This window comes from Pollachius pollachius (assembly GCF_949987615.1).
Source record: "Pollachius pollachius genome assembly, chromosome: 2".
Lineage (NCBI taxonomy): Eukaryota > Metazoa > Chordata > Actinopteri > Gadiformes > Gadidae > Pollachius > Pollachius pollachius.
Genome location: NC_136935.1, coordinates 43,148,303 through 43,175,454, shown reverse-complemented (window position 1 = coordinate 43,175,454; position 27,152 = coordinate 43,148,303). Strand labels below are relative to the sequence as shown.

The 27,152-nt window shown below is 44.9% G+C and overlaps 1 protein-coding gene across 1 annotated transcript in view; it reads left to right on the top strand.

The window, feature by feature from the left end:
- Window positions 1–8,569: 8,569 nt before the first annotated feature.
- LOC307070353 (protein sidekick-1-like) overlaps window positions 8,570–27,152 on the top strand; it is a gene marked incomplete at both ends in the record, with an annotated part of 237,560 nt that continues 218,977 nt past the window's right edge. The window contains one exon of the mRNA XM_079728783.1: window positions 8,570–9,194. Within this exon, the coding sequence (XP_079584909.1) occupies window positions 8,570–9,194 (625 nt within the window). The remainder of the gene's footprint in view (window positions 9,195–27,152) is intronic.

The window sequence follows — 27,152 nt, the reverse complement described above, 5'->3', positions numbered from 1 at the left end:
CATATATGTCTGTATCTGTTTGTCTGTGTGTGGACGTCAAGAGATGCATTGTGGAAAAATACACATGCACCACTAACCAGCCAAGCCAGGTGTACAGTGTGTGTGTGTGTGTGTGTGTGTGTGTGTGTGTGTTGGTTGGCTCTTTCCCTTTTTCTATCTCTATCACTCCCTTTGCTGTTAGACATTAACACCCACACGCACACACACACATGAAGAAGCAGACATCAAGAAGATCATTATTCCACGCAATCTACCTAGTTTAAACCGTTTTTCCCAGGTACCTTTACATTTCTATGTGGAACACATGTTTTTGACACGTTTTGGAATAGGATCTAAAATAGAAAAATATGGTTGAAACACATTTTGGGGATGATATCTTTGTTTTCTTGTCTTCTTTATTATTGTATTATATACTATATTATTATATACTTTATTATTGATGGAGATTCACGGCTAACAGCAGCCATCTTTAATGATTGTGTCATCAAGCATGAGCGGGAGCTCACCACATTCAACCACAAATAATATTGATAAGCGTAACACTAAGTACTCTAGTCATCACAAAATGATCGCTTCCACGTTTAATTCAGTATCCTGTCTCACTTGTGAATGCATCATACCCGCCGAGCAAGACCCTGGACTCTTTACCCCGGTGTATTCCCCGTTCAGAATTTATACTGCACTTTATATTCAATTCAGATTCATATACACTTTGTTCTGCACTTCATACAACACTACTCTCTCTCTGATATCTTTGAAAATAGATAATTTTTTAGTCTATATCTAAAGGAATTTTGTTCATCGTTTTAAATATGAAACGTATACCTTATATTTTACCACCAGCATTTAGTTATCTTGTCTATGCTAATGAGCCTTCATATATTGGTTTTGTATAAAAATACACCAAAAAGTTATTAAGGGTCCTGATGAAGAGGAAATACAGATTCTATTCGACCTTATCCCCTGCGATTATTTAGAGGTCCTGTATCCCTCTCATTATGAATATAAACTTTATTCATATGAGGCCAAATCCAGCCACAAAGGCCCTGCTTGTGGAAATAAGAAGTATCAAGGCATACTTCAAACAACGCATTTGTTGCTGAAGTCTAAATGTTTTGAGCATATAGTGAATTTCCACACTGTTCCAAGGTCTGTGTGACATGGAACAATTTTTAAATGCGTTCTCCACACAGGCAATAAAAGTTTTTATATTTTTTATAATGACACATTGAATTGCACAGTTTAACACATGTGGCATTCATTTAAAGTGTGGCCATGCGCAGGTTCACACGCACACGCTCACACACAAACACACACACGCGTACAAACACGCACACACACACACACACACGTACAAACACACACACATACACACACCCAAACACAAACAGAGAGATTTGCACCATTTTTGTAGGCACACCGTGCCCTAAAGGACACTGCAGAGCAGAAACGTCATCCTATTGGGTCTCTACAGGCAGCCATATCTTAGAGAACGAATAGAATAGAGGACTGGAGCAAAATGGGATGAATAAAAAAAGAAAGAACGGCTTTGTCATTTGTCATCCCCACTGAGATGAGATGGTACAGGGGAACCAAATGGAAAAAAAATGGAGAGAGCTGGGGAGTGGTGAGATGTAGTGAAATATGTTTTCAGATGGATGAGCAAAGTTTTACGAGGTCTACAGGCAGGGGGTGGTGAGAGTGGTTCCCCTTAGATACCTGTCTAGGTCTGCCCTGACATAGAATCATCTATTATTCTAGATACATCTAGTATCTTCAATGATACATCTAGTATCTTCAACGATACATCTAGACCTAGTGAATTCTATCTAGATACATCTACACATAGTGTCTTCTATCTATAGACATCTAGACCGAGTGTCTTCTATCGGGACACATCTAGAGCTAGTGTATACTATCCAGAGACATCTAGACCTTTTGTCTTCTATCTATAGATATCTAGACCTAGTCCCTTCTATCTAGAGACATCTAGACCGAGTGTCTTCTATCTAGAGTTATCTAGACCTAGTCCCTTCTATCTAGAGACATCTAGACCAAGTGTCTTCTATCTAGATCAGGTCTGCCCAATTTGGGGCCCGCGACCGATTTTATTTGGCCCGCGCCTTACCCACTGTATATATTATTGTTTTCCGCCATCAGCGCTTGGAATCTGCGCTCGCTCTCATTGAATATTATTTATTGGTGCACTTCCATTCCTGACCCTAGAATAACATTGTGATACATTGTTGGCGCTGTTGAGCTCCTATCCTGTTCAACCGCCTCCCACATATTTGACTAAATATACTGAAAAATTTAAATTTTGGCCCACGAGCGTCCCCACGATTACATTTTGGCCCTCCACTGGGAAGAATTTGGGCCCCCCTGATCTAGATACATACAACAAGAGATACAGCTTTTATCTTCAATCTAGATACATCTAGACCTAGTCTCTTCTATCTAGAGATACAGCTAGATCCGGTCTCTCCTAACAATATACAAATTCTGTCTCCTATCTAGATACATCTATACCTGGTGTCTTCTATTTAGATACATCTAATAATGATACATTGTATTTTAAGCGATTTTCAAGAAACACAAAGGCACTTTATATACCTTTACAGACATACATTTTGTACCTAGATACAGCTAGACTTAGTTTATCTAGATAGATCCAATTATATGGTCTTCCAACCATACACATCTACACCTAGTATAGGTATCTATCTAGATACATTTAGACAGAGCCTCTTCCATCGATAAATATCTATCCCTTGCATTTTTTTTCCAGATCGTGTCTGGAAATATTGAGCTCACACCTTTTCGAATGTCTCAACTGGGAATCTGTGATTGGAGCATAACTCGTCATGGAAGCATTCACACCTGTATTTTTAGCAGCATGGCTGTGATCGAATCCAACAAGAGGTGTTTTGAAGTTGTTTTGTTTGATTTGTTCGTTCGCTATTATAATTTGCTCTCTCGCCGCACAACTTCATCATGCCGCCCCGCTTACAGTGTTTGGCCTTGTGCACGTCGTGTCCTTTGATGTAGAAGCTGTTTGCCCCCTCAAAAGAACAACCCTGGACATTGTGGTTACAGGTGCTCCTGGCAGGTGATCCAGAGCCACGTCCCCACAGGCCGGCGCTTGGTCTCTCTGAGGCCAGCTGAGAGGCCCCTCGGGCAGGCATGGACACCCGAGGAGCCGGCCCCTGTGAGGTGAGAAGGAGCTCCGGATCAAGCGTCCAGCTTGTTGTTACGATGATGACTCACCGCGGGAGGCCAGGAGATCACACAATGTACGTCAAAACACCCACACAAAGATAAACGCACGCACACACACACAAACGCACACACACACACACACACACACACACACACACACACACACACACACACACACCTTTAATCCTCTAACTCCCTCCTGTGTGTCCCTGGGAATGGCTACAGGTGTGACCCTGCTCATAACCTTCTCCTCATCATTTCTTCACCGTCTGCCATCTTGCTTTTCACTTGAAAGGCATACTAGCTGCCGTCCTCTCACGTCACCCTCTCTATCTTCTTTTCTCCCTTCCTCTCTCTACCCCCCTCCCCTCTCTCTCTCTCTCTTCCTCTCTCTTCCTCTCTCTCTCGCTCTCTGTCTATCGTCCTCTCTCTCTCTATCCCGTCCTCTCTCTCTCTCTCTCTCTCTCTCTCTCTCTCTCTCACTCTCCTATTCTCTCTCTCTCTCTCTCTCTCTCTCTCTCTCTCTCCCTCTCTCTGTAAGCCCCAGGAGATATCTTGGATAACGAGTGGAACCAGTGGTTTTGAGGGATCAAGTTTCCATCTGCCCCAAATACTAGGGTGGGCCGCAAAGGAACAAAACAACAAAGCACACACATGCACACACCAACACACACACACACTCACACACGCACACACACACATACACACACACACACACACACACACACACACACACACACGCACACACACATACACGCACACACACACACACACATACACATACAAATATGCATGAACTCATTCACCCACACAAATGACCACATAAACATACACACACACACACACAGACGCACGCATGCAAGCACGCACGCACGCACGCAAGCAAACACACTCATAAAAACAAATCCATGCGCACATACACACTGCAAAGATCCACGCACTACCATAATTTTCACACATTTAGTGGACCCAAGGGCAACAATAATGTACATTCATGCACTTTAATGTAAGGTTAGAGAGGTTGTGTTGTCTTTATTTCAATGTTGGTCTGTGTAATGCTTATTTTATTTTGATCCTTGCTCATTTTTCACCTATATAAAAAACAAAAAGGGATGTTGTTAACGGAAAGGTGGTTTGATAAATTTCCATAATAAAAAAGGCAAATTAAATATGTGTATAAACACCTAGGCATAAGCACACATGCATAAAAGTGGTTAACCCCCCCCTCCCCACACACACACATATCAAATTGCAAAGCCCCTTTCATCTCTCCTGTGCAGAGTCCATAATATTTCCCCTTTGTGTCTATGCACAATAGTGTGTGTGTGTGTGTGGTGTGTGTGCGTGCCTGTGTGTATGTGTGTGTGTAGGGTATACTAATGGATGGTCAGGGCTTGTTTTAAACGGAACACATGCAGAAAGAAAGCTGTGCTTACTTAACATCCAGTGGTAACTACACAAAGTTCGATGAGGTTCAAGAGCACGTATATTCATCAGAGCAAGAGACGATCCGACTCCACCCCTCGCCCCACTCTCTCTATCATTCCTCCACCTTCTAGTCATCTCTAGTCGCCTCTCTGTGTGTTTATCTATTTATCGCTGTATCTTTCTCCCCCTCCTCCCTGAGCACCCAGACAGGCCGGTTAATATTGACATTACCTCCATCATCCGCCATGACAGGCCCGTCTGCAGGAAGCAACCCCTTACACCCCTGATGGTCCTTCCTGTGTGTGTGTGTGTGTGTGTGTGTGTGTGTGTGTGTGTGTGTGTGTGTGTGTGTGTGGGCGTGCGCGTGTGTACACCTGGGTCCGTCTGTGCATTTTGAGTGCCGGTTAATAGGGGTCATTAGCCTTGTCAAACAGGTGTTCCGACGGGGCCGCAGAGTAGTTTCCCCCGCTAAGAAGATGACAAGAGAGGGGTGCCATCGATCACGGAGCACTCTTTGGTCCCCCTCCCCCCGTCCTCCCTGTCTGTGTTTTGGTTAGGGGAGGGTGATGTACCGTGTGCTTATTGAACCATCGAAATCTCATCGTTTCACTATCTCCTAAACAAACGCTACGCAATCCACGATAAGAAGATAATTCATGTGAAGACAAATGTGGCAATGATTATAACAATGCACTGCAGACTAGACTTCCTTTATATAGACTGTAATGGCGTGGTGAAGTCTAAGTCTGTTGTGCACTTGGTGAGCATGTGCTGCTGTGAATCTCTGTTGCCAGGTGAACAGCAGAAAAACAACGCTATGTTAGCAGGTAGAGGTGAATGAATTAAAGGTAGAAGATTGAGAGGTAATTTTACTGGATACAAGCCAAATTGGATTTGGGATTAGAACCTCTCAATCCTCAACAATGTAAATTTAAGAAAAGCCTGCCTCGAGTGTGTGTGTGTGTGTGTGTGTGTGTGTGCATATTCGTGTGTGTGTGTGTGTGTGCATATTCGTGTGCGTGTGTCCTGTCATATATTGTCTGATTCTATTCAGATAGCCTGATAAATATATGAGTGTATATACATAATCATAAAATAATAATAATAATAATAATAATAATAATAATAATAATAATAATAATACAATTGTATGTATATATTCATGAATACTTTTCATCAAACAACATCATGATGGCACAATATCCCTATGCCATCAATGTTTAATTGCCCAATCTCGTAACCATATCAGAATAGAAAGATTGGATTCATGGGAGATAAGTGGGCCTGTACGAGAAATCTTTGGATCAAAATGATGAGACTGATGAGTCTAGTCAGGGTTTTCAAAGGAACAATTCTTTATATCTTATTCAATCCCATGTCCATTGGCCTCTAAGAGAATGCTCATTTTTTGAGCAGACATCTCTCAAATATGACCCTTATTTGTGTAGCTCTACTTGACAAGCTGTAGCACACAAATTAAAACCCTTCCTTAGTAATACGCAACTTAGTTATATAATTTAGATTGGTCCTAGAGAATGCCTTCCCCCTGCAGCTAAATGTATTAAGATTCTGTCTGCATTCACTCACATATCATTAGAGACATCTCCCATGACCTGTCTGCATTGGCACAAACTTGAGTAATTAGGGCAGCTTTATTGAAGGAATGGATGATTGCAGACAGGAGGAGGTGGTAAGAAGAATAACTATGTACTGTATGTAGGAGGGAGGTGTCTGCTTCGCGATGCAGCACAGGTCGTCTGCAGCATGAGCTACAATAGTGGACCCTGCCATGGAGTAGGGAAGGAGGAAAGGGTCACTAGGGTTATTTTAGAACGAAGGACAATAAACTGACATAAAATGACAGAAGAATATCCAATGGGTTCCAATTGGGGTTTTGGATGGATGTCAGTGGAGAATTTTCTGGGCTTGGTAAATGGGCCTGGCTGGGCAAAAAAACAACAAGACAGTGACAATCTCAGTGAAGGGCTGGTGATGGAGGAGTGTCTCCCTGAGCTAAGGATTTTGATTATAGTTTGATGAAAGCAGGAGAGGCCTAGGCTCAAAATGTGTAGGGAAGAGTGTGTTTGGTTTTTCTTGGAGGTCATTTAGCATTGTAATGTGGAAAAAAAAAAAGAAACCCAAAAATGAAATATCATTTTCTGTGCTCCCGGACACTGGGATAGAGAAAGCAGTGGTGGTAGAAGCCGATCGCCCTAACCTTCTGGGGGGGAAGGTGTAGAACGACACCACAGAAGATGGACTGACGTGATTGGGAACCAGGACTACAGGCGGTGGTCAGATAGTGAAAGGGCAGTATGAGGTCAGGCAGGTAGTGAAAAAAGTGTCCCAGATGATTTCTAGAGCCAATAAAATATAAGGTCATACTGTGTAGGTTTTAATGGTAATGTACCATTTAATGACTGCACTATGGACTCTTTAGTTATAGCTAGCTGGAAGGGACTCGGCTACAACACACTGATCCAGGACAGTTATTTAGGTTAATGGAGTGTTGCACTTCTTTGTTTACAAAACATTCTAAGTCGTATAATGCTGTCGTTTGTCTGCATAAACATAATGTTAAGTACCTAGCTAAAACCTAGTGTGTGAAGATGAGATATGGACGTTTTCTCCGCGAGGAGGGTGGGGGCGCTGTTTACCACATCGTGGTGGTACTAGCTGATTTTGCACCGCCTCCTGCCCCCAACCGTCCAATAGCAGCAGCAAAAGCGCCGTTCTTAAGAAAGTCTCCTCCAATCAGCGTCGCCGAGCGATAGTGAATCGAAGTTTAGTTTGAGTTTGGGAGGAAAATAAAGGGAGCGCGAGCGCCGGTACTAGTTAGGAAGTGAGAACGGCATAGCATAACGGTAGCATCGTTGGACAACTTCTCCCCCCTCTCCCCACCCCTCGCAGAACACCGTATTTCTGTTTTGCCAAAGACTGAAAGAGATTTATGTTTAACCAAGAACGGCTGAAAGCCCCGACTTTTATTTTTTTCCAACAGTAACGCTAGGCTCTACAGCAGGTGTTCAGTTTCCCCGCCGCTGCTAAGGAGAGCGCAAGGGGGACTTGAGGCTCAGGCAGTATCCGAAGGACCGCTGTGTGTGTGTGTGTGTGTATCTACTTGCGCTTTTCTAAGCGGACTGTAACACCGGAATTATGTATGGACCAATCGACCATCGATGCAAAAACTGAAGTAACGGTCTTTTTAAACGGCATGCGTGTAGCGGTCCTCACGTCTTGGGATAGAGCGAGAGGCTCGCTGTCGCAGTAGCAAGTGAGAGTTGCGATGCATTCTGCTATCTAGTGTGTTACACCGAGGCGCTAGTACACTTGTATGAAGTTACATCAAGTCCTATCTCGTGTGTTACACAAACTGTTGTCTTCATCGCCAGCAAAAGGCTTGATGAAATGGGTGTTTTGTTAACCTATTTTCTCGCTTCCCTGTAACCTGAGACCCAAGTGCACGATAGCAAATAACAAGGGACCAAGGCAACCCACGGGAGAGGATTTTCCATCCATTTTGGACATTTATTCCTGCAAGCCACAATAACTAGTTGCAGGTGAAGTAAGGCGTTAATGAAGGTATCTCATTTGATCTGTTTGGATAGAGGCATTGTCCACTCTCTGCAAATGGCACCTTTTTAACAGACTTTCGGCTTTCTGTCCAGCTTGTTTGTAGACAAGCTTTGGAATTCGCAGACTCAATAGATCATTGATTTTCTTTGGAAGGGAAATCACATACACACGGATGGATAAATTCATGCACTTTATTGCCCTCTGTTGATACTGTCAAAGAGTCAAATGATCCACACGATAAATCCCCGTTGAAGACAGCAAAACAAGCGGCGGATTTACAGCGGACAGCAGCGAATAAGCCGATAAATCTAAACCCCCTACTCCTACTCTCAGATGAATTAATTTCATGCTTGGATCAATCCGAATGAAAATGAGGTATCGCAGGGCACCAGAACCAAGGGACCTCACTACCACCAAAAGGAACTACCACAACACGGATGTACTGAAAAGCCCAACATTAGAAGAAAGTCGGGCCACTGCTGAGCTGTTCCCAACTAGTGAGTTTTGGAGCCCGGGGCACGGGAGTAAGCGCGGGGAGCCAGCCATCAGAGAGAATAAGATAACCGGTCACCCGGAGATTTGTTTTTCCGCTCGCTGTGGAGTGAGTGAGGAGCGGAGGGCGAGAGCCTCTGAAGCGTCTCTCATTAGTACCGCCAGACTCGGAGAACCGGGTGAAGAGGAGATGGGTGGCAAGAGAGGCGAAGCCAAACACAGGCGCCCGGTCACAGACGCTATTAGAAGCAGTGGTCGGTCACCTCTCCCGGGCTCACCCTCGGAACGCGGCTCGGTTATGGGAACTGCAAATGTGTACATCGAGCGCCCCGCGGGATCTCCGGTACACGTGGAGGAGGCACCTGCCGCAGGGCAGAGGATGATGCTGTCCACCGGGGCAGCTCGGAGTTGGATCCCGAATCTATACCTCTTTATCCTCCTCCTCTTCGCAAGCAGCTGCCACGTGTTGCACGCCCAAGGTAAGAGCAGGTTCGGCTGAATGCATAGTAGATGAAAAATATAATTAATTCTGGCCCCAAAAACCTCCAGATTCACCCTTCGGCCCATTGCCGCGGGGTTGGGGGGGGGGGTTCAACCCAAGTAGTGCTATGCTTCCTTATTGGTGCATTGTCTGTAGACGTTTATTGACAGGCTCATTTGTCACAAAGACTGCGGTGAATAGAGGGAAAATAAGATGATTATTCCCAAATTGCAACAGAGCGTGATTTATGGGACCAAGCGTAGTGATTTATCAATGGTGGTTGGGAACGTGTCAGTGTGTAGCCTACTTCTGCTTGTCTAGGAGCAGAAGGGGACCAGGGGGTGGCGTAGGGTCATCCTAGTGGGGTAATCCCTTTGTGTTGAACAACGAATTCATAACTAGCTATGCAAAACCACGTTATAAGTGTGTGGGCGTACTGAGCAATGCATGTGTGAATTGTGTGTCCGAATCTGCTTGTCTCAAAGCATTGATAATCCTCAGTCAATGACCTGCTTACACACACACACACACACACACACACACACACACACACACACACACACACACAGTATTAATTAAACCACTATTAACCAAAGCGTTACCCTTTATGAATGGTGTCTGCCCAGATTGTTGTGTGCTTAGTATGTGAGTGTGTGTTTGTTCATTTGTTTATCTATGGAGCAGGACAGTAGAAGATACTGATATTGATCCATAGATGCTCCTGTTGCTGGATCATGTGTGCTTACACTGTTGCTCACACATCCCCTTCTCTCGCTTCTCTTTGTGTGTCGGTGGCTCCCAAAGAAAAGTGCGTGTGTGTGTGTGTGTGTGTGTGTGTAGGTCCGTTTGCACGTATGTGCCCCGCGGGCTTGTGTCAGAGCAGCAAAACAAAAGCAGTGGAAAAGGTCAGGCTGGTGTCGACACACAGTTTTCTCTGGGTCACAGATGGCGCACCGGGCAGAATTTAAATCTGAGACGGGGATGGGGTGGGGGTTTAGGGGGGGAGAGTTATGTAGGGGTCTAAGACGTGTGTGTGTGTGTGTGTGTGTGTGTGTGTGTGCATATGTCTCTTTGTTTGCTCTTGTGTGTGTGTGTGTGTGTGTGTGTGTGTGTGTGTGTGTGTGTGTGTGTGTGTGTGTGTGTGTGTGTGTGTGTGTGTGTGTGTGTGTGTGTGTGGCAGGCAGCAGAGAAGTGTGAAAGTGAGAGCGCAGAGAGGGAGGGTGGAGGTGGTGGGGGGGATGTGAGTGTGAATATGGGGCGGGGTGTCTGAGTGGGGATGAAGAGCCCGGGGGAGCTGGCAGAGGGAGGTGGCGGAGGGGGTGAGGAAGACGAGGTGAGGGGTGCGGGAGAGTCTTTAAGCCGGGGCGGCGGGATGTGGGGGGGGGTTGCATTGTCACTCACTCTCCCCCCTCACTTCTTCTCACTCCCCGTCTAGCGCTACATCTAACCCCCCCCCCCCCCCCCCCCCCCCCCCCTTTTCACTTCACTGCCGGCCATTCGGTCTCAGTGATAAGAGGCAGGAGGAGCAGGGAGGAGGAGCAGGCAGGGACAGCGTGAGGAGGAGTAGGATGAGGACGAGAGAGACTGAGGCTGCTGCAGCGTCAGCTCCGTCCTATCTCTAGGACAGAGCATGTCAAGGTCTCGACGCCTGCTGCCCAGGCCCCTGGACTCTCCCTCGTCTCCTCAGACCCAGCCTCACTCGCTGCTGCTGGTGGTGATGGTGGTGGTGGTTGGTGGTGGTGGTTGGTGGTGGTGGTGGTGGTGTGCGTTTGTTTGTGTCTCTGTGTTTGTGTTGGTGTCTTGTGTATAAGTAGACTCTGATCAAATTGGATGTACTGTGTGAGTGAGTTAGGGAGGTTGTGTGTGTGTGTGTGTGTGTGTGTGTGTGTGTGTGTGTGTGTGTGTCTGTGTGTCTGTGTGTGTGTGTGTGTGTGTGTGTGTGTGCGTAGGGGGGCGTGGGGAGGATGTCCAGTGGAAGGATTGATTTGATCAGCGGGCCCTGAATGAGAGCTGTAAACATTCGGGCCGTCTGTCCTTCTCCCCGCTGCCTTCAACAGGACCTTTGATTTGAGCAGGAAAAGGATTAAATTCATGAGCCGGTCTTGAGCCAACCTGAGCTCTCTCCACCTCTCTCACTTGCCCCCATACTCTGTCTTTCTTTCCCTCTTTCTTTCCCCCAGACCCCCCTCTCGCACTCTCTTTCTCTCTCTGCCGTTCCCCCTCTAAGCCTTCGTCTGCCCCCCTCTCTCTCCGTCTCTCCCACTTCCCCCGTCTCCCTCCCCTTCTCGCTCCGAGTCAATCGATGCCCACACCCCTGCTCATAAATGCCGGGCTTTATACGAGCCAACTCTCGTCCTGGGGAGCACATTTAAATAAGCTCATCGATCTTTCATTTTGGACTTTAAGTGACGGCAGCATTTTACTGTCTCTTCTCCACCCCTCTTCCCTCTCCGTCTCCCCCCTCCTCCTCCTCCTCCTCCTCCTGCTAGTCCTTTCATCAGATAACCTCCCCTCCTTGTACATAAGTTATCCTGCTGCCCCTGCAGCCGGGCTGTCACCCTGCTGGGTGTAACTCCAGCGGCTGCCTGATTAATGCCCACTGCTGGTGCGTGGTTGGACAAACCCCCACTGCAGGCTGTACCAGGAGTCCATGCCAGGCTCCTCTATTACGGACGTCAGGCCTGTCGGGCTGAGTCACCCGCGGACCCAAGGAGACCTTGTCCCGCGTTGCTAATGTGAACACTGTTAATGGATGGAAGGGGGAAAAAAAAGTAATACCAAAATACCGCTAGGCTTCATTACGACGAGATGATTGCTTTTGAATGTAGTGCATGTTCACGGGTCACGCACGTTTCGAGAAGCCTACTTTATCTCTTTAAAAAGTACATGACAGCTTCACGAGCCTCTGGAAGAAAGTTAGCATAGTTTCCCCGAAGGTTGTGCACGGCCGCGGGCATTTAGCGAGGTCAAGGATCTCGGCGCTGGGCTTACTCACATCGAGAGGATCTGTCAGGGTGATTTGGTTTTAATATGACAGCGTATTATTGGCTGAGCTTATAACTGATGCCTGGCTAAGCTCTTACTGGACGATGCGGCGCGCCTGAGAGAATTGAGGTTGCTGATAGGCCATTTGGATCCGGGAGAGGTCATAGAATGCAGCCAAACTGAAATTAAATAGCAGATCTACGCGTGAGTGCTTGCGCTAGCTAGAAGTGTGCATGCTAAACACACACACCGACACACACAAACACAAACACACAAACACACACACACCAAAAATCACACACACACACACACACAAAGATTTTCCTACATTGAAATGTGTCGGAAATGTTTTCTCAACTGCCGATCTCCAGGCTTTTATTGCTTTTATGGGTGTAATTTGGTCATACGGCCAGTATGTGGTGCACCAAAAGACTCCGCTTGGCGTGGATGCAAAAATTCCATCTCTGGATAATGAAAAACTGTGGGAGGAAAAAACTACAAATCCCAGATCAGTCCCCATTAACGTCAAGCCTCTGATCAGCGATAAACACACTGCAATCATACGACAGCGAGAAGCACTTAACATCCCTTGGTTGGGGCTGAATGGCGAGGGAAGAATGCCAAGCTATCAGATGGCCTTCTCAGATAGACCTGAGACTTGAGACACAGCGCTCAGAATTAAGGACCTGCATGTGTCCGCTTTCATTTGTACTACAAGATCCTATGGAAATCTGAACGCAACACATACAATGTGTGTGTGTGTGTGTGTGTGTGTGTGTGTGTGTGTGTGTGTGTGTGTGTGTGTGTGTGTGTGTGTGTGTGTGTGTGTGTGTGTGCAGACATATAAGGATCTGTAGTCTGTTGACAGGGAAACCCTGCACACCAAACAGAACACTTACCAGTGTCAAAGAGTGCGAGTGAATGTACAGATAATCTTTTATCGCGGTGTAATTAGGAGATTAAATTAGAAGCCTCGTCTAACTGATTATCATCCGTCGACTTCAGTGCTGCGAAGATTGTGACCTGATTCCTCTCCTTCTCTCTGCCTCTCCTTTTCTTCTTCTCTCTCGACTCTATCAGTCCTCTCTCTCTCACACCCACCCGCTAAGTCTCTTTTCTTTGACCATGTTATTACAAACTCATTAGCAATCCCCCTGCCGTCTGCTGGGCTGTATTTTGATTGGAGAATTAAAGGCAGTTGTAGAGCAACTTTATTTAGGCAAAAGCCTTTTGATATGTAGAGGTACTCCGTGGATTGCTGTGCCTCTACGACTGTTGAATGCAATTTCTGAATTTAATAGTAGTCTATATTTACAAGCGTATAGGAAACCATACAACATTTACCATGCACACACACACACACCTTGTGTGTGTCCAAGTGTGGGTCATCGCAAAAATTCTAATCCAAATCTATGACACTAAATGTTGACATGAGGTAGACAGGATGGTAAATCCTGTATATAACAGTGACAGATGTGTGTGTTTAAATGTGTGTGCGATTTGTCTTGCGTTTCTTCACCCGGCAGTAAACCGACCGCTATCGAAAAATTGCAAAGGCCCCGAATGAAGTATAAACATGTTTATTTGTGTCTGACAGTGTTTATGTAGCGTACAGGTTTTACAGGTGAATATGACAAATCTTTCCTCCACTTATCCTTCTATTTCCTCTCACGCACACACGCACGCACGCACGCACGCACGCACGCACGCACGCACGCACGCACACACCATTTCCGGCCTTCTTGGACCAGTGTCAGACGAGAAATCAACTAATTTTGTATGGAGCACTCGACACCAGACCTACGATGCACCTTTCCACAAACAAACACTCACTCTGTAGAAAGGTGAAATCAACCTTGATGCTTTGGCTAGTTGATGCTCAATAGTATGCAAAAGGTGCTTAATGGAGACCAAAGACAGACGGATCAGATATCACCTGTGCTCTTTAGTGGCCTGTGGATATTGCCCCCTGAATGGGGGCAATAGTTCAGCCAATCAGAGGGCTTTACTGTGTGGCTGGGTGTACGGTGGTGACTTCAAAAGAATACCTAAAGTAGAACAGCTGCAAGACTCCAACAGTATCTTAGTTTGGCAATAAATAGCTAGCAACTGGAGATAAAGTTTCCCAACTATCCTTACATTTAAAAATCAATATTGCGGTTCTAAGAAACATGGCAGTACAATCAGGATTGTCAAGTTCATCTCATTGTGACACTGTTAGAAAGGGTCATCTCTTGTGTCTTATGTGTTGTAGAAAATATGCATTTAGCAACCGCCTTGATATTTTGTAGGCCAGGGCTTTAAACCTGATCTGGGTGGGATACAAACCTTGCTGGTCCCTCTCTCTTTGGGTTCTCTCTCTCTCTTGGCTCTCTTTCTCTTGTTTCCCTCTCTTGTATCTCTCTCTGTCTCTCTCTGTTCCTTCCTGGCCGTTCTCTCTCCCATTGCTTTCTTGGCATGTCTCTTTCTCGCTGTGATCCTTTTGTTTTGTTTTTCTTCAAGTGTTGAGCTTGGGAATCCATTGTTCTGGCCCGTGCTGTATCTATTGAGGAGGCTGTTTTGCAGTAAACGGCCTTGCCACTGATGTGCTTAATGTCAGATTGACAAAGGCTGATGATTTTATTGATCATGTCCTTGTTTATGTGTTGTGTGTAAGCTACTGTCTGGAATGGATCTGTGGGTGTATGTGTGTCTGGGGGGGGGGGGCGCGCTATGGGACTTGGACAGAGAAAAGTTACAAAAACATGTTCTCTGTTGACAATTTAAAATAACAAGATACTACAAAACAAATTGTCTGGTAGATGGCAGGATGGCGGGCAGAATGAACAATAGATACACACAACAATTTCTCTAGCGCTCCTACACAAGTGCGCGCGCACACACACACACACGCGCGCGAAAATCTCACAGGGCATCGCAGTATTGCTTTTAAGCCTGGGCCTGATTTAGCCCAGTGATGAAAGCCCCTGGTGCATCCCGTTGGGCCGTCACTAAGACAGCACTTGTCACAGAGTGTTGGGCAGCATCATGGCACTTGTTAACAGGCCTGGCTCCTGGGTGCCGCTAGGTGCTCTGATGGGTGCTCTGCTGGGTTCCCCGTCTCCGGTGTATGAGTGTACCTTTAAAGTGTAAAATATTTTATAGCTGGGGGTTCTTTTCCTCTGAAACTCTATTAGGAATATAAATGTAATCAAGAATTGGGTTATGAATAATCCATGTCAGCGATATATGCCCCGTAGAATAACTAAGCCCACAACAAAGTATAATAAAGGGGACAAATAAATAAATAAAATATCTGAAGACAAAGGAAAAGAAAACCAACCAACTCTGCTCTACGGGGATGACGGGTGAAGATGGATGTGCTGTTTTTGTACACTTTTAGGCTTAATATGTCTGCATTTGTTTCCTTGGTATCCATTTAATTTTGAAATTGCTTATCCATGCCAACATATTTCAATGACACCATATGTAACCTGTGGCCTGGCAGGTCAAGATGTAGCTTCCCAATCACATGATGCCTTTCTCTTGTGGCTTGCTGTCCTTTAAAAGGCCTATGGCCTTTGAGAAATGTATATTGAGGCTCATTCCCATTTCTTCTTTTTACCCCTACCCCTCTTTTTAAGTGCCCCTCGCTTTTTGACTCGGAACAGAGTTAAAAGGGGTAGTGGTTGAAATCTTCAGTAGTCAGAGACTCATCAGTTGCGTTCAAGTAGACGCGTTGAGTTTGTTGCCGGTTATATTTAATGTCACAATGAATCCTTTTGCGTGGACTGTAGGCAGCCTTTTGCGGCTCTCAGCAGCAAATCATCAAATTACCACTCTACCATGGCAATGGTGGTAATATCTCGATGACATTTGCCATTTATCTAATTGAAATAGGAAAGCATGAACACTTGCGAATCGTTCATAACGTATACATTTCACGCTATCAATCGATCAAACAAGTCATAAAACAAAAAATATTTTTTTGGTTTGCCTGCCTTTATGACCATGTCTGGGTTTAATGTGATCCTTTTGGACTGTGAAGTGAACATCTACACCTGCATACTATATCCTGACTAAACTAGCGCCAGCTAGAAAGCCTGTTTCATAGTTTAATTTGCATTTTTTAACAAATGCATTTTTTAACAAAATCCTTCTGAAATCCCTGAATATATTATATAGTATATAAAGGAATATATTTATTAAAAGTTTTACATAAACAAAAACCTTGTCTACATATAGTTAACGTATAGCATGAGAGAAGTTGGGTGAAAGTTTGCATATGCAAACTAATAAGTCTTCCTATCGTCCGTAATTTGCCAAAGCTGAGCCTCTCTGCCCTTCATAGAGGGAGGCAACAGTTTGGTTACAGAGATACATTACAGAGACAAATAGCATGCAAATGCTAAAACATCAGCACGCACACATTGTCCCTCCATGTCAAGTTAAACATTGTTTTGCTCTGCCTTAACAGTTTGGAATTAGTTTTATTGCAGAGGTGGTCAGAAATTCAGCTGCTCAGCTCAGATGGTGCACCTCACTTATAGAGATCTAGCAGTAACAAGTTACTAGCAACAAGTAATTTGGGAACATTTCCCTTTGTGGTAGCCTTTCACCCTCAACTGGATTGGTTCTTTGGTGTCTAATTGGTGTCAGATGGTTTGAAAACACATTTTTAATACCAATGCCAAACCCTTTCCCGATCCATCACTATAAACTAGCACTAGCTTGTTCTTAATTTCCATGTTTTTCTGTCTTTTCCTTGTATTTCTTCCCCTTTCTAGATTTCTTTGTGTCGTCTTTCTGACTCTCCCATTGCTTTGTGCATTGTGTTCTCCCGGAATATCCCATTCACATCAGTGTTGTTGAGTGATCTGGAGCTTCCCCCCAATGAAGAAACCTCTCGGTCTTTCCCTCTCTTTTTTGTTTTGTGTGGGTTTTGATTGTGGTCAGATAATCTGGCGATTTGAATGGCCACTTTGCATAGAGAATGAATCCAGCACTATGCCCTACTCTTGTCTGAAAGAACCTGGGTTTCAATAGGAGTAGACAATACTGCTGCTGGGGCGCGCGTGTGTGCGTGTGTGTGTCTGTGTGTGAGTGCGGGTTCGTAGTCTTATGTTTTAGCAGAAGCGACCGATCTCTTAACTTTATCTGTGTGAAACCAAGGTTTACATTTTGTTACGCAAACCCTATGAATGCAGAAGGAAATGTAGTCCATTCAAAACAATTGGTTTCTTAATCTGTATTCAATTTCATTGATTGAGCACTTTATGGAATATTGAAATTGGACATTTACAAGTCTGCTTAATAAGCCTATAGCGTGGAACAATAATACATGATTAAATCAACAGTCAGCCACTATACACAAAAATAAAGATACTATGAACAAACAAGATGGGTACAATAAACAAAAGTAAAATTGCATTTGCCCCCACCCTCACACATAGCTCAAACTATGATTTGACTGATGAAATGAAGTGCACAATGTTTTATAGCACCATGTTTTTACGATCATAATCACTCATTCCCATGCAGGAAGTCCATTTAATATCCCGCCGTCGCCCGCAAAGCTAAGTGGGAAACGTGAAGCTCCGACACACAAGCTGTGTAACGTAACTACCGCTGATGATAATATGAAAGTGAGGCGAGGAGTACCTCCATAACTCTTTAAGGGAGCAAAATCAGAAATTAGTGCTCACAAACCGTAGCTCATTTTATCATGTTACTATATTAGCATGTTCCGCTCCACGCCATTACAGTTTGGTCATGCTTAGTTCAGTGTGGTGAAAGAACAGCTTTTATTAATAGCCGTCCATATGTCTTAACACACATCCCACATTTCTGACAACTTAAATAATCGTCAAATGCAAAAGAGTGGGCACATTCACGTTCACGTGGACTTATTTGACCATGTTGATGAATTGCGACAGCCCTAGCAAAATGATTTGTTGGAACATTAACATAAACATAATAACCGTGTATTTTAAAAAAGGCAGATATTGTCACCGGCTCTATAGCCCTAATGTGTTTGTCAATGAGGGAGGAATACTGAGTGGTGCTGCTGTGTTGCAATGTGTTGATTTATATAGGGGCAGGCTATATGCGACCCCTTTTTATCTAGTACTAAAGCTTGTGTGTGTGTGAGTGGTTTCTGTGCAGATTTAGCAGGCCAGAGGTGGGAATACCTCTCTGAAGAGCTAGCCAACGACATATGATTCACGCAACACCTTTGTGTGTGTGTGTGTGTGTGTGTTTGTTTGTGTGCGTGTCAGAGAGCATTTGTTAATGTGTGAGAGAGAATGTGTTTGTGTGTGTGTGAGAGAGCATTTGTTAATGTGTGAGAGAGAATGTGTGTGTGTGTGTGTGTGTGTGTGTGTGTGAGTGTGAGTGTGTGTGTGAGAGCATTTGTTAATATGAGAGAGAGAATGTGTGCGTGTGTGTGATGTGAGAGAGCATGTGTGTGTATGCAGATGTTAAAGCAATGCCTAAGGCACAGTGTTTCCTTTGTAGTGGTGTCAGTGTGTGTCATCAATAATGTGATTTCTTAACTCCTGTCAGGCCTCAAGAGATGCAGACAGCATCACAGTGCGGTGTACAGCCTCTTTGCTTCTCTCTCGCTCTCTCTCTCTTTCTCTCACCCTCTCTAGAGATTATCTAATTGAAAATATAACTTAAAGGGTTGATAAGGTGTAAGCCTATACTTGGCTGCCATGCAGTCTATCAGTGTCGCTATGATTGTATATGTAATTGAGAAGCAAGAGTTTTGGAGGTGAGTTGGGAAGAGATGAGAAGGGGGGTGGCAAGTGTGATCGAGTGAGGATGAGTTGTGGGTAGGTTCTTGCATACCTGAGAGGGAATAATATAATTTGCAGAGTTAAGTGCACCATTCTGGGGTACTTTAAGAGAAGGTAGCCTCCTGAAAATTGTACCGTTTTGACTCCAATCACTGAAGCCTAATGCAGTTTACCTGCACTTTAACTTTCAGAAATGTAACCTCACACTTATGTATGTATAAGTAGTTTTGGGTGTGATATACTTTTAAAAATGTCTTGTATTTCTTATCTTGTCTATGCCTGTACTCTCTGCAAACAAACAAGACAAGCACATCGCCAGTGATGAATGGTTGCTTCTCTATTCTATATTTTAAGGCAAGGGAATCTGAATAGATTATGCAGCTCATTTCCTCATTGTGCTACAACTCTCAAAATCAATATTGTGAGTCTTTAGGCCTGTATGCAGATAACTTTGAGGGGCTTCCCTCAAAAAAATTGGCAAATCACGTGCCACAGATTGCGATCATCCACGATAGATTACGAATTTGTCAGTATGCGTTAATGGGTTTGTCATACTTAATGATACCAAACTTACCACAGCAGGAATGAGTCTTTCATAGCTTTATGTTAAATTCTCGTTTTAGAACATCATCTTTATTGTTGTCAGGTACCAAACAAACCCATGGATAGAGGGAGTGGGACTGAACGGTAGACCTCTTTTCTAACGTGCATCGATTGACGTACTAAGCAACAAGTTTGCTGTGCGAATGCAATACTTTACAGGAAAGCATTAGTTTGTTTCTTTGTTGAAGCCGCAGACATTTCAAGGGCCCAATTTATGGAAGTAGCTATGGCAGCCACACACAGGTTTCATATGTCAAACAGCCAGTGGTATTTTTCACCCGATTTTCACCGGCTGCAAGTGACTCGGCCAAACTGCAAGGCATTGAAGAGTTCGCAGACCTCTTCCAAGGCAACATATATAACATGTCTCGGAGATGTGTGATGTATCATTACAATAGGACAGATTCCCCACAGGCGTTCGTGGTTCCAAGGAAGGCCTTTCATGGAGGACGTCTCAGATTGTTCCATTTTTTACTCCGATTGGGTTCTCGATAACTGGCCATTTTTCTACACCCCTAAACCTTCACTGCATGTTCGTCTGGCAAAGAACAGAGTGGCACATGCTTGCACACACTTTTCCACTCACACTTCCAAACATGCTCATGCCAGCAGACATTCTCGCATTCTCTCTTTGCATTCAGCACATGAAGTGAGAGAGGACTTGCAAACACAAATGTGCGGGCACGCACACACACACAGACACACACACACACACGCATACACACACATGTTGAGCACTTGCACACAAACATATCCTTTGCACAAACATGCGCGCGCACACACACACACAAACACACACACACACACACACATTCACACTCCTTAATGGCTAATTTAAAGACAGTCTAATGCATTCATAGCAGATTGGGCGGGCCTTCTATACAATAGAGACGAGTGGCCTTTGTTGGGTGGGAGAGCAATAGATGAGCTTGAAGTCATATGGTTAGCTAATGGACTCACTATATCAATTAACCTCAGCCCTCCCACACCACTCCTTCCATCTCTCCCTTCTGTTACTTCCCCTCCAGTTCACATCCCTCTTTATTCTACCAGTCATTTCTCTCCCCCACTCTCTATAATTGGGATGAGGCGGGGCTGAAGCATTCATCTCATTATGCACACACACACACACACACACACACACACACACACACACACACACACACACACACACACACACACACACACACACACACACACACACACGCACCTACAGGCACATACAGGCATACACACACACAAACATACAGGCACACACAGGCACAATACCACATACACAATGGCACGGGCACAAAAACACATACAGGCACACATGCAAACACATACACAAGGCAACTCTAACAATTTGGAATTGACAAACAAATATATTAACATTGTGACAGAATAATCAAATAAATGTTTGTGAGTGAAGTTACATGTGTGTGTGTGTGCATGTGTGTGCGTGTGTGTGTGCGTGTGTGCGTGCGCGCACATTTGTGTTTGCAAGTCCTCTCTCACTTCATGTGCTGAATGCAAAGAGAAAAGACAAACAAACGGAAATAAAACAAAAGCAGCCAAGCAAATGAGAGAAATTAATTATCCTGTTTGATTGTTGATGCTGCCACTTTAATTGTATTCTATGAGCTGTGTCATCACACACACACAAACACACACACACGGGCACACACACGCGCGCACACACACACACACACACACACACACACACACACACACACACACACACACACACACACACACACACACACACACACACACACACACACACACACACACACACACACACACACACACACACATATGAATGAAACAAATATGCAATAACACACACACAAACAAACACATGTGTTTTTCCAGCCTTGCAGGTCAGTATTTAGTGTTATAATTGTGAAAAAATCAGTTGCCTCATCTCATCTTTCCGCTCAGGTCTTCAATCTTTTCGCAGTGTTCTCAGAGGACAGGACTGTCTATTGGCTGTTGTACTTTGTCTCTGGGTTTTTGTGTGTGTGTGTCAAATGCCCACATGTTCTGGTTCAGCTGCATTCTCATAAGCATGGCTGCAATGTAAATTCATCAACTGGTGACATTAATGTTTCCAGTTGGTCTCTGTGCTCATGATTTAGTGTTACAAATATTTTCCTGCTGCTATCACCCCATGCATGCTAATCAGATTGTGGTGTATTGTAGCTCGAAATGTGACATCTCTCTCCATTTTAATTTTAAGTAAAAGCGTATGTAGCTGAAATAACAATTATATGTGGTTCAGCTTAGTTCCCTATTAGGCCCTTGGCGTCTCACATCAAATTGATTCCTATTTTTCCTGTTTAGCTTGGAATATAGGTTTTACTGAGGCCCAGACAATTTTCCTTCCAGTAGATTAACGGTTTTCTTGCGATCACTTATGATTGGGCTGAATTAAATTTGTTAGGCAATTTACCATTTGATTTCCCACTATAACAACTTGTAGTCCGATTAGTTTAAACTAGAAAGTCGGTCTGCATATAGACAGTTGTGGGGCGAGGGGAGTTTACTCTATTGAAGTAAAAAGCTGAGCACACAGCGCAAACAACCCTCCAATCCCTTAAAGACCGATGAAAATGGCAAATGTGTTCTTTCGTTAAAAAAAAAAGATGAAGAATATTGACTGGCCTGATTGTTGTTTTCCTCCGGGGAAAGTGTGATTGAAATCTCTTGGACGTTACAGCCACAGCAGTGATCGATATGCGTGCATTCTGCCACTGAAGAGGATAAATGGAAAACAGGTCAAACAGCCAAAAATGATGCTCTAACTGGTTATGCCGTGGCAACATGGTGGTTGCCATGCCGACCCAGTAGGTCAGACCTGAACGTTTGATTTATTCGGAGGGGATGGTTTCTGTTCGTTTGGTTTGTTTGGTAGTGAGCTAGTCGGGCGTTGCACACCCGATGGCGTGGTTGTCGTGGTCAGTTACAACCGGTTAACACTTTCGGCGCTGATACAACCTCCATTTTGCTTGTAAACAATGTAAAAGCCCATTGTTAAAGTATGTGTATGCCTGTTTCTGATCCATACAGTGTTGTTTCATTTTTCTGTGGTTGAGTTACCCTTGCAGGGGAACTGCCGTTTATGAGCTCGCCTTTATGATTATGTTATTATCTTCTAAACATTACCCACCACAATTGCCCTTCATAGGTACGTTTATTAACACCTTTGCCAGGAATGAGGGGTTCTAACTTAGCAATGTTGAGCGGAAGGTAAAGTAGGACTTGAACAATGCAAACACGTGGATTGAATATATAAATTATTATGTTTTATTTACTTACAGACTTATGTGTGCGCGTGTTTACGTGTGTGTTTATGTGTGCCGTTCTCTGAGGAAGTGTCCAGTCTTTTTTTAAATAGACTGGACACTAACATAGAAATAGCCAGTTTCGCTCCAGACAAGAAACTCCACGGACAGACAAAATGAAAATCAACTCAAATTAAGAGGTGACATATGACTTGTCGGAGTCATTAGAATAACTAGGATTGTGTAATATTGTGTGATTTTCTGATAGTCTTGCATAGTCGTGCTCCAGTAATTGTCTTAAATGTCAGACCCCAGTTCTAGGGCGGTCGTTTCTGCACGCTGATTGCCACCACTATCATCCCACAGCAGCTCTCCTCGCCTTGCAAACCCACCTTGAGTGCCTCTGTGTGTGTGAGTGTGTGTGTGTGTGTGTGTGTGTGTGTGTGTGTGTGTGTGTGTGTGTTTCATGTGCCAGACTCAGACTATTCAGTATCTATTCTCTTTTTTCGAATTGATGTGAAGGCGTATGAGTATTTCTGCACGGATCTTGAAAGTATGAACACCTGTGGTAAATAAGTGTGTGTTTGTCGTAGTAAACCGTCCTTGTGAAGCTTTTTCGGTGAAAGAATATGATATATTTTGACATCATTACAGGCGGTCTTGTAGTTGAAGTGTCCCTGCTTTTACGCTTCAGAATGTGAACCCATTCATAGAAACATCCGGCTGGATTCCTATAAATGCCAAAGTGTAAGTAGAGCCAAAGTGTCCCATTTCGGTCACTACATTCAGTGCAGTCCAGATCCATTGTTCCTCATCAAAGTCACATGTCAAATTCAAACACAGACCGAGACATGCATAAGGTCAGCCACGATGAGAGCCATTCCCATTCACTTAACTGGAAGCCTCAGAACTAAAACTAAAATACAAGCTCTTTAATTGAGTTGACATTTGATATCTAAATCAAACGATGCATGAAGCACCATACATTATGGGATAATGTCTCACTGTGCAACGCCACATGTAGCCCATGTGAACAAGCAGCGTAGATGAAGATGATGAGAGCCCCTCGCCCCAGACACACTGAGCCCTGATGGGAGCTGCTCCCGTTGAGCAGGCTGCCGCTACGCATTCCCTAGCTATGCATTCCCTTACTTCGCTTGTGCTTTCTTCCGCTTCACTCCTAGGATCTTCCCCACCCGTGCCACGTGCGCTTTTCCAATCACCAGCTCACACTCAATTTAATCAGCAGCATGCCTGTGACTCTGCACATTTGGGACAGTGTTCCGCTTGCTTCTGTGTGTAGTGTGTGTGTGGGTGTATGATTTAATCACACCAAGAACATTTTCAGCAATTACGTTTGGGCAGTAATTTAAACATTAGGCTACTTGATCCGGTTAACAATCTAATCTTGAGTAAGCGCCTTGATGACTTCCTTTTTAAATGGCATGATTTGGAAAAGCCATGTCCTGCGGATGCTGTATCAGAGTCATCTTCCAGGATAAGACTGGTGTTGAGGAGTTTTGTGCACTTTAGATCCGTGTGTGGATCTGTGGCTACTAAACTCCCCTAAATGTTGAACCACAGCATCTTACACATCTCCTGTAAGATGCTGTGGTCTCATGATGAAGCAAATATGATGGCCAACATCAGTTATTTACATAAAGAACATTTCAATGTTTCAAATCCACACATAAAAACTGTTCCACCCCTTTCAACCATTAACAGTGAGGACAACATACAAAGTGAGTGGAGGCCCCTCTACTAACATTGATTTATTGACTAATGCAACATTATCTGGACTCCAAACTCTGGGGACCCAGAGTTTGCTTAATTGTTTATAAACTCTCTCTCCCGCTCTTTCTCTAGCTCTCTTACTCTCTCTCCCAATCTTCTTCACTCTCTCCCCATATCGGTCTCTCTCCCCGTCTTTGTCTGTATCTCTCTTTGTCTAGGTCTATCCCCCCATCTTGTCTCTCTCTCTCTCTCTCTCTCTCTCTCTCTCTCTCTCTCTCTCTCTCTCTCTCTCTCTCTCTCTCTCTCTCTCTCTCTCTCTCTCCACGTCTTCATCTCTCTCTATTGCTCTTTCTTTCCTTCCTCTTCGTCCCTCTCTCTGTCTCTCTGTCTCTTTTTCTCTCTGTACTTCTCTCTCTCCCACATGTTCGTCTCGCTCTGTCTCTCTCTCCTTGTCTTTGTCTTTCTCGTTGTCTCTCCCCCCCCCCTCTCTCCCTCCCTCTCTCTCTCTCTCCCCCACTAACACACATGCTTGCGCGCCATTCTCTCACTTCAGTCGGCTAATGGCCTCTCCGTCCAATGCTATTCAAAATCGAATTAGCTGGCATAATGATACAGCTGGGCCTCTGTCTGTCACACACAAAAGCGAGGCAGCCGCCCCACACAAACACACACAGCGGGCCACGCACACATTTCCCTATCTGAATGGAGTGAGGGAGACGAGAGCGGTGTTGAGCAGCTCCTCTCAGGTTGTATCCTCATAGTCCTGCCGTGACACAATGGGAATTATGAACAGTTTGTCGGCCCATTATTGAGGAAATATTTAAATATGCTCGCAGTGTGCAAATTGCTATACATTATGCAGTACACCTCGGTCACATGCGGTGTCGGAGACTGCCCTAACAAACACACAGACACACACACGCGCCGTGAATGCTGGAATAAAGTGTCTCATATATTGCCACTGTGAGGGAGCGAAACTACTGTTTATTTTTTTCACATTTGTGCAGAGCACGCTTCTGCTGAAACAGTAAACAGCTTGTACAGCTCACACACACACACACACACACACACACACACACACACACACACACACACACACACACACACACACACACACACACACACGCACACACACATGTGAAGGCCGAAACGTAGCCACAGTGAAAGCCCTAAAAAGAAAGCCTTCAAGTTGTCAGGCTTTCCTGTTTCCAGGATGGCCATTATAGCATCCCAGTGTCCTGTCTGTCCGTCCCAAGCCTCTCCTTCTCTCTCTCTCTCTCTCTCTCTCTCTCTCTCTCTCTCTCTCTCTCTCTCTCTCTCTCTCTCTCTCTCTCTCTCTCTCTCTCTCTCTCTCTCTCTCTCTTACTCTCACTCTCTCTCCTCACTTTCCCTCAAGTGACGAGCTCCTTCCATTAAGTCACCCCTTCCCTTCGCCTCTCCTCCTTCCCTCTTACCCACTCACCCGCGACCCCCCCCCCCCTCCCCCTCCCCCCTCCTCCCCTTCCTCCTCTTTCCTCCCCTTCCTCCTCTCTTTCCATTGGGTCGGATTACATGCCATCTGCAAAAACTTTCCCTTTTAGTTTCTGCCATTTCCAACCCTTTCTTACACACGCACACACACACACACACACACACACACACACACACACACACACACACGCACACACAGAGAGACAGGCCGAAAGACAGACACATAGACACGCAGACAGACTGAATTCCTGTCCCCGTCGCATGAGAGAGCGGGGTGTGGTGGTGGCAGTAGTGATGGTGTGGTGGGTGCGGTTGGTCGTGTGGGGGTCGGGTGTGTGGGGAAGCCATTAACCGCCCTTTGGTACCAGCTGTCTGCCTGGAGCCTACACTTTCACTCCCCCCCCCCCCCCCCCCCCCCCACACACACACACACAAACACACACAAACAAGCATGCACGCATGGACGCATGCACACACGCAAGCGCACACACACACTGGGCTGTTTGTGCAGTAGTATGGTAGTTACTTTGTGTGTGTGTATTTTGTGTGTCTGAGGGAAATTGAGAGAGCTGGTTGAATGCGGTTAGTAACTCTATCCCAAACTTCATGCAGTTTGAAGCATTATAGGTTTACAGCAACTCTCAGGCCTGGCTGCCTTTGGCAGCCCTTCAGACGAGAACAGAAATAGAAATAGCCTGTTGAATACTGCGGAACGCCGGCATGCATGTATGTGCATGTTCAGAATCCCACGCCATTAAAAACTGTCCCTGTGTGAGCCCTTCGTAATTATGTTGGCCCAGAGTTGTTCATTTGTGTAATCAGTGTTTAATTGGCATTGAGGAAAATGCATTAATCAGGGCAGATAAGTCTGGCCGCTTTGCTTAGTCATTCATTAGGCTGCCCCCCCCGGCCAATCACAGGTGACACATGGGAGGACGGCATGCTATGGTTCACAGGTTGCTGTTTCACTCACGGGAAGGCGGATCGCATGCCGTTCACACCGTGGTTCATCGCTGAGGGGAGGAGTGCTCATGCATGTGTTGGAGTATTTATATATAATGGGCCTTCTCAGCACCCTCTCCACACTGTGCTGCCCCACTGCTTCCAAAAAGCTCTTTT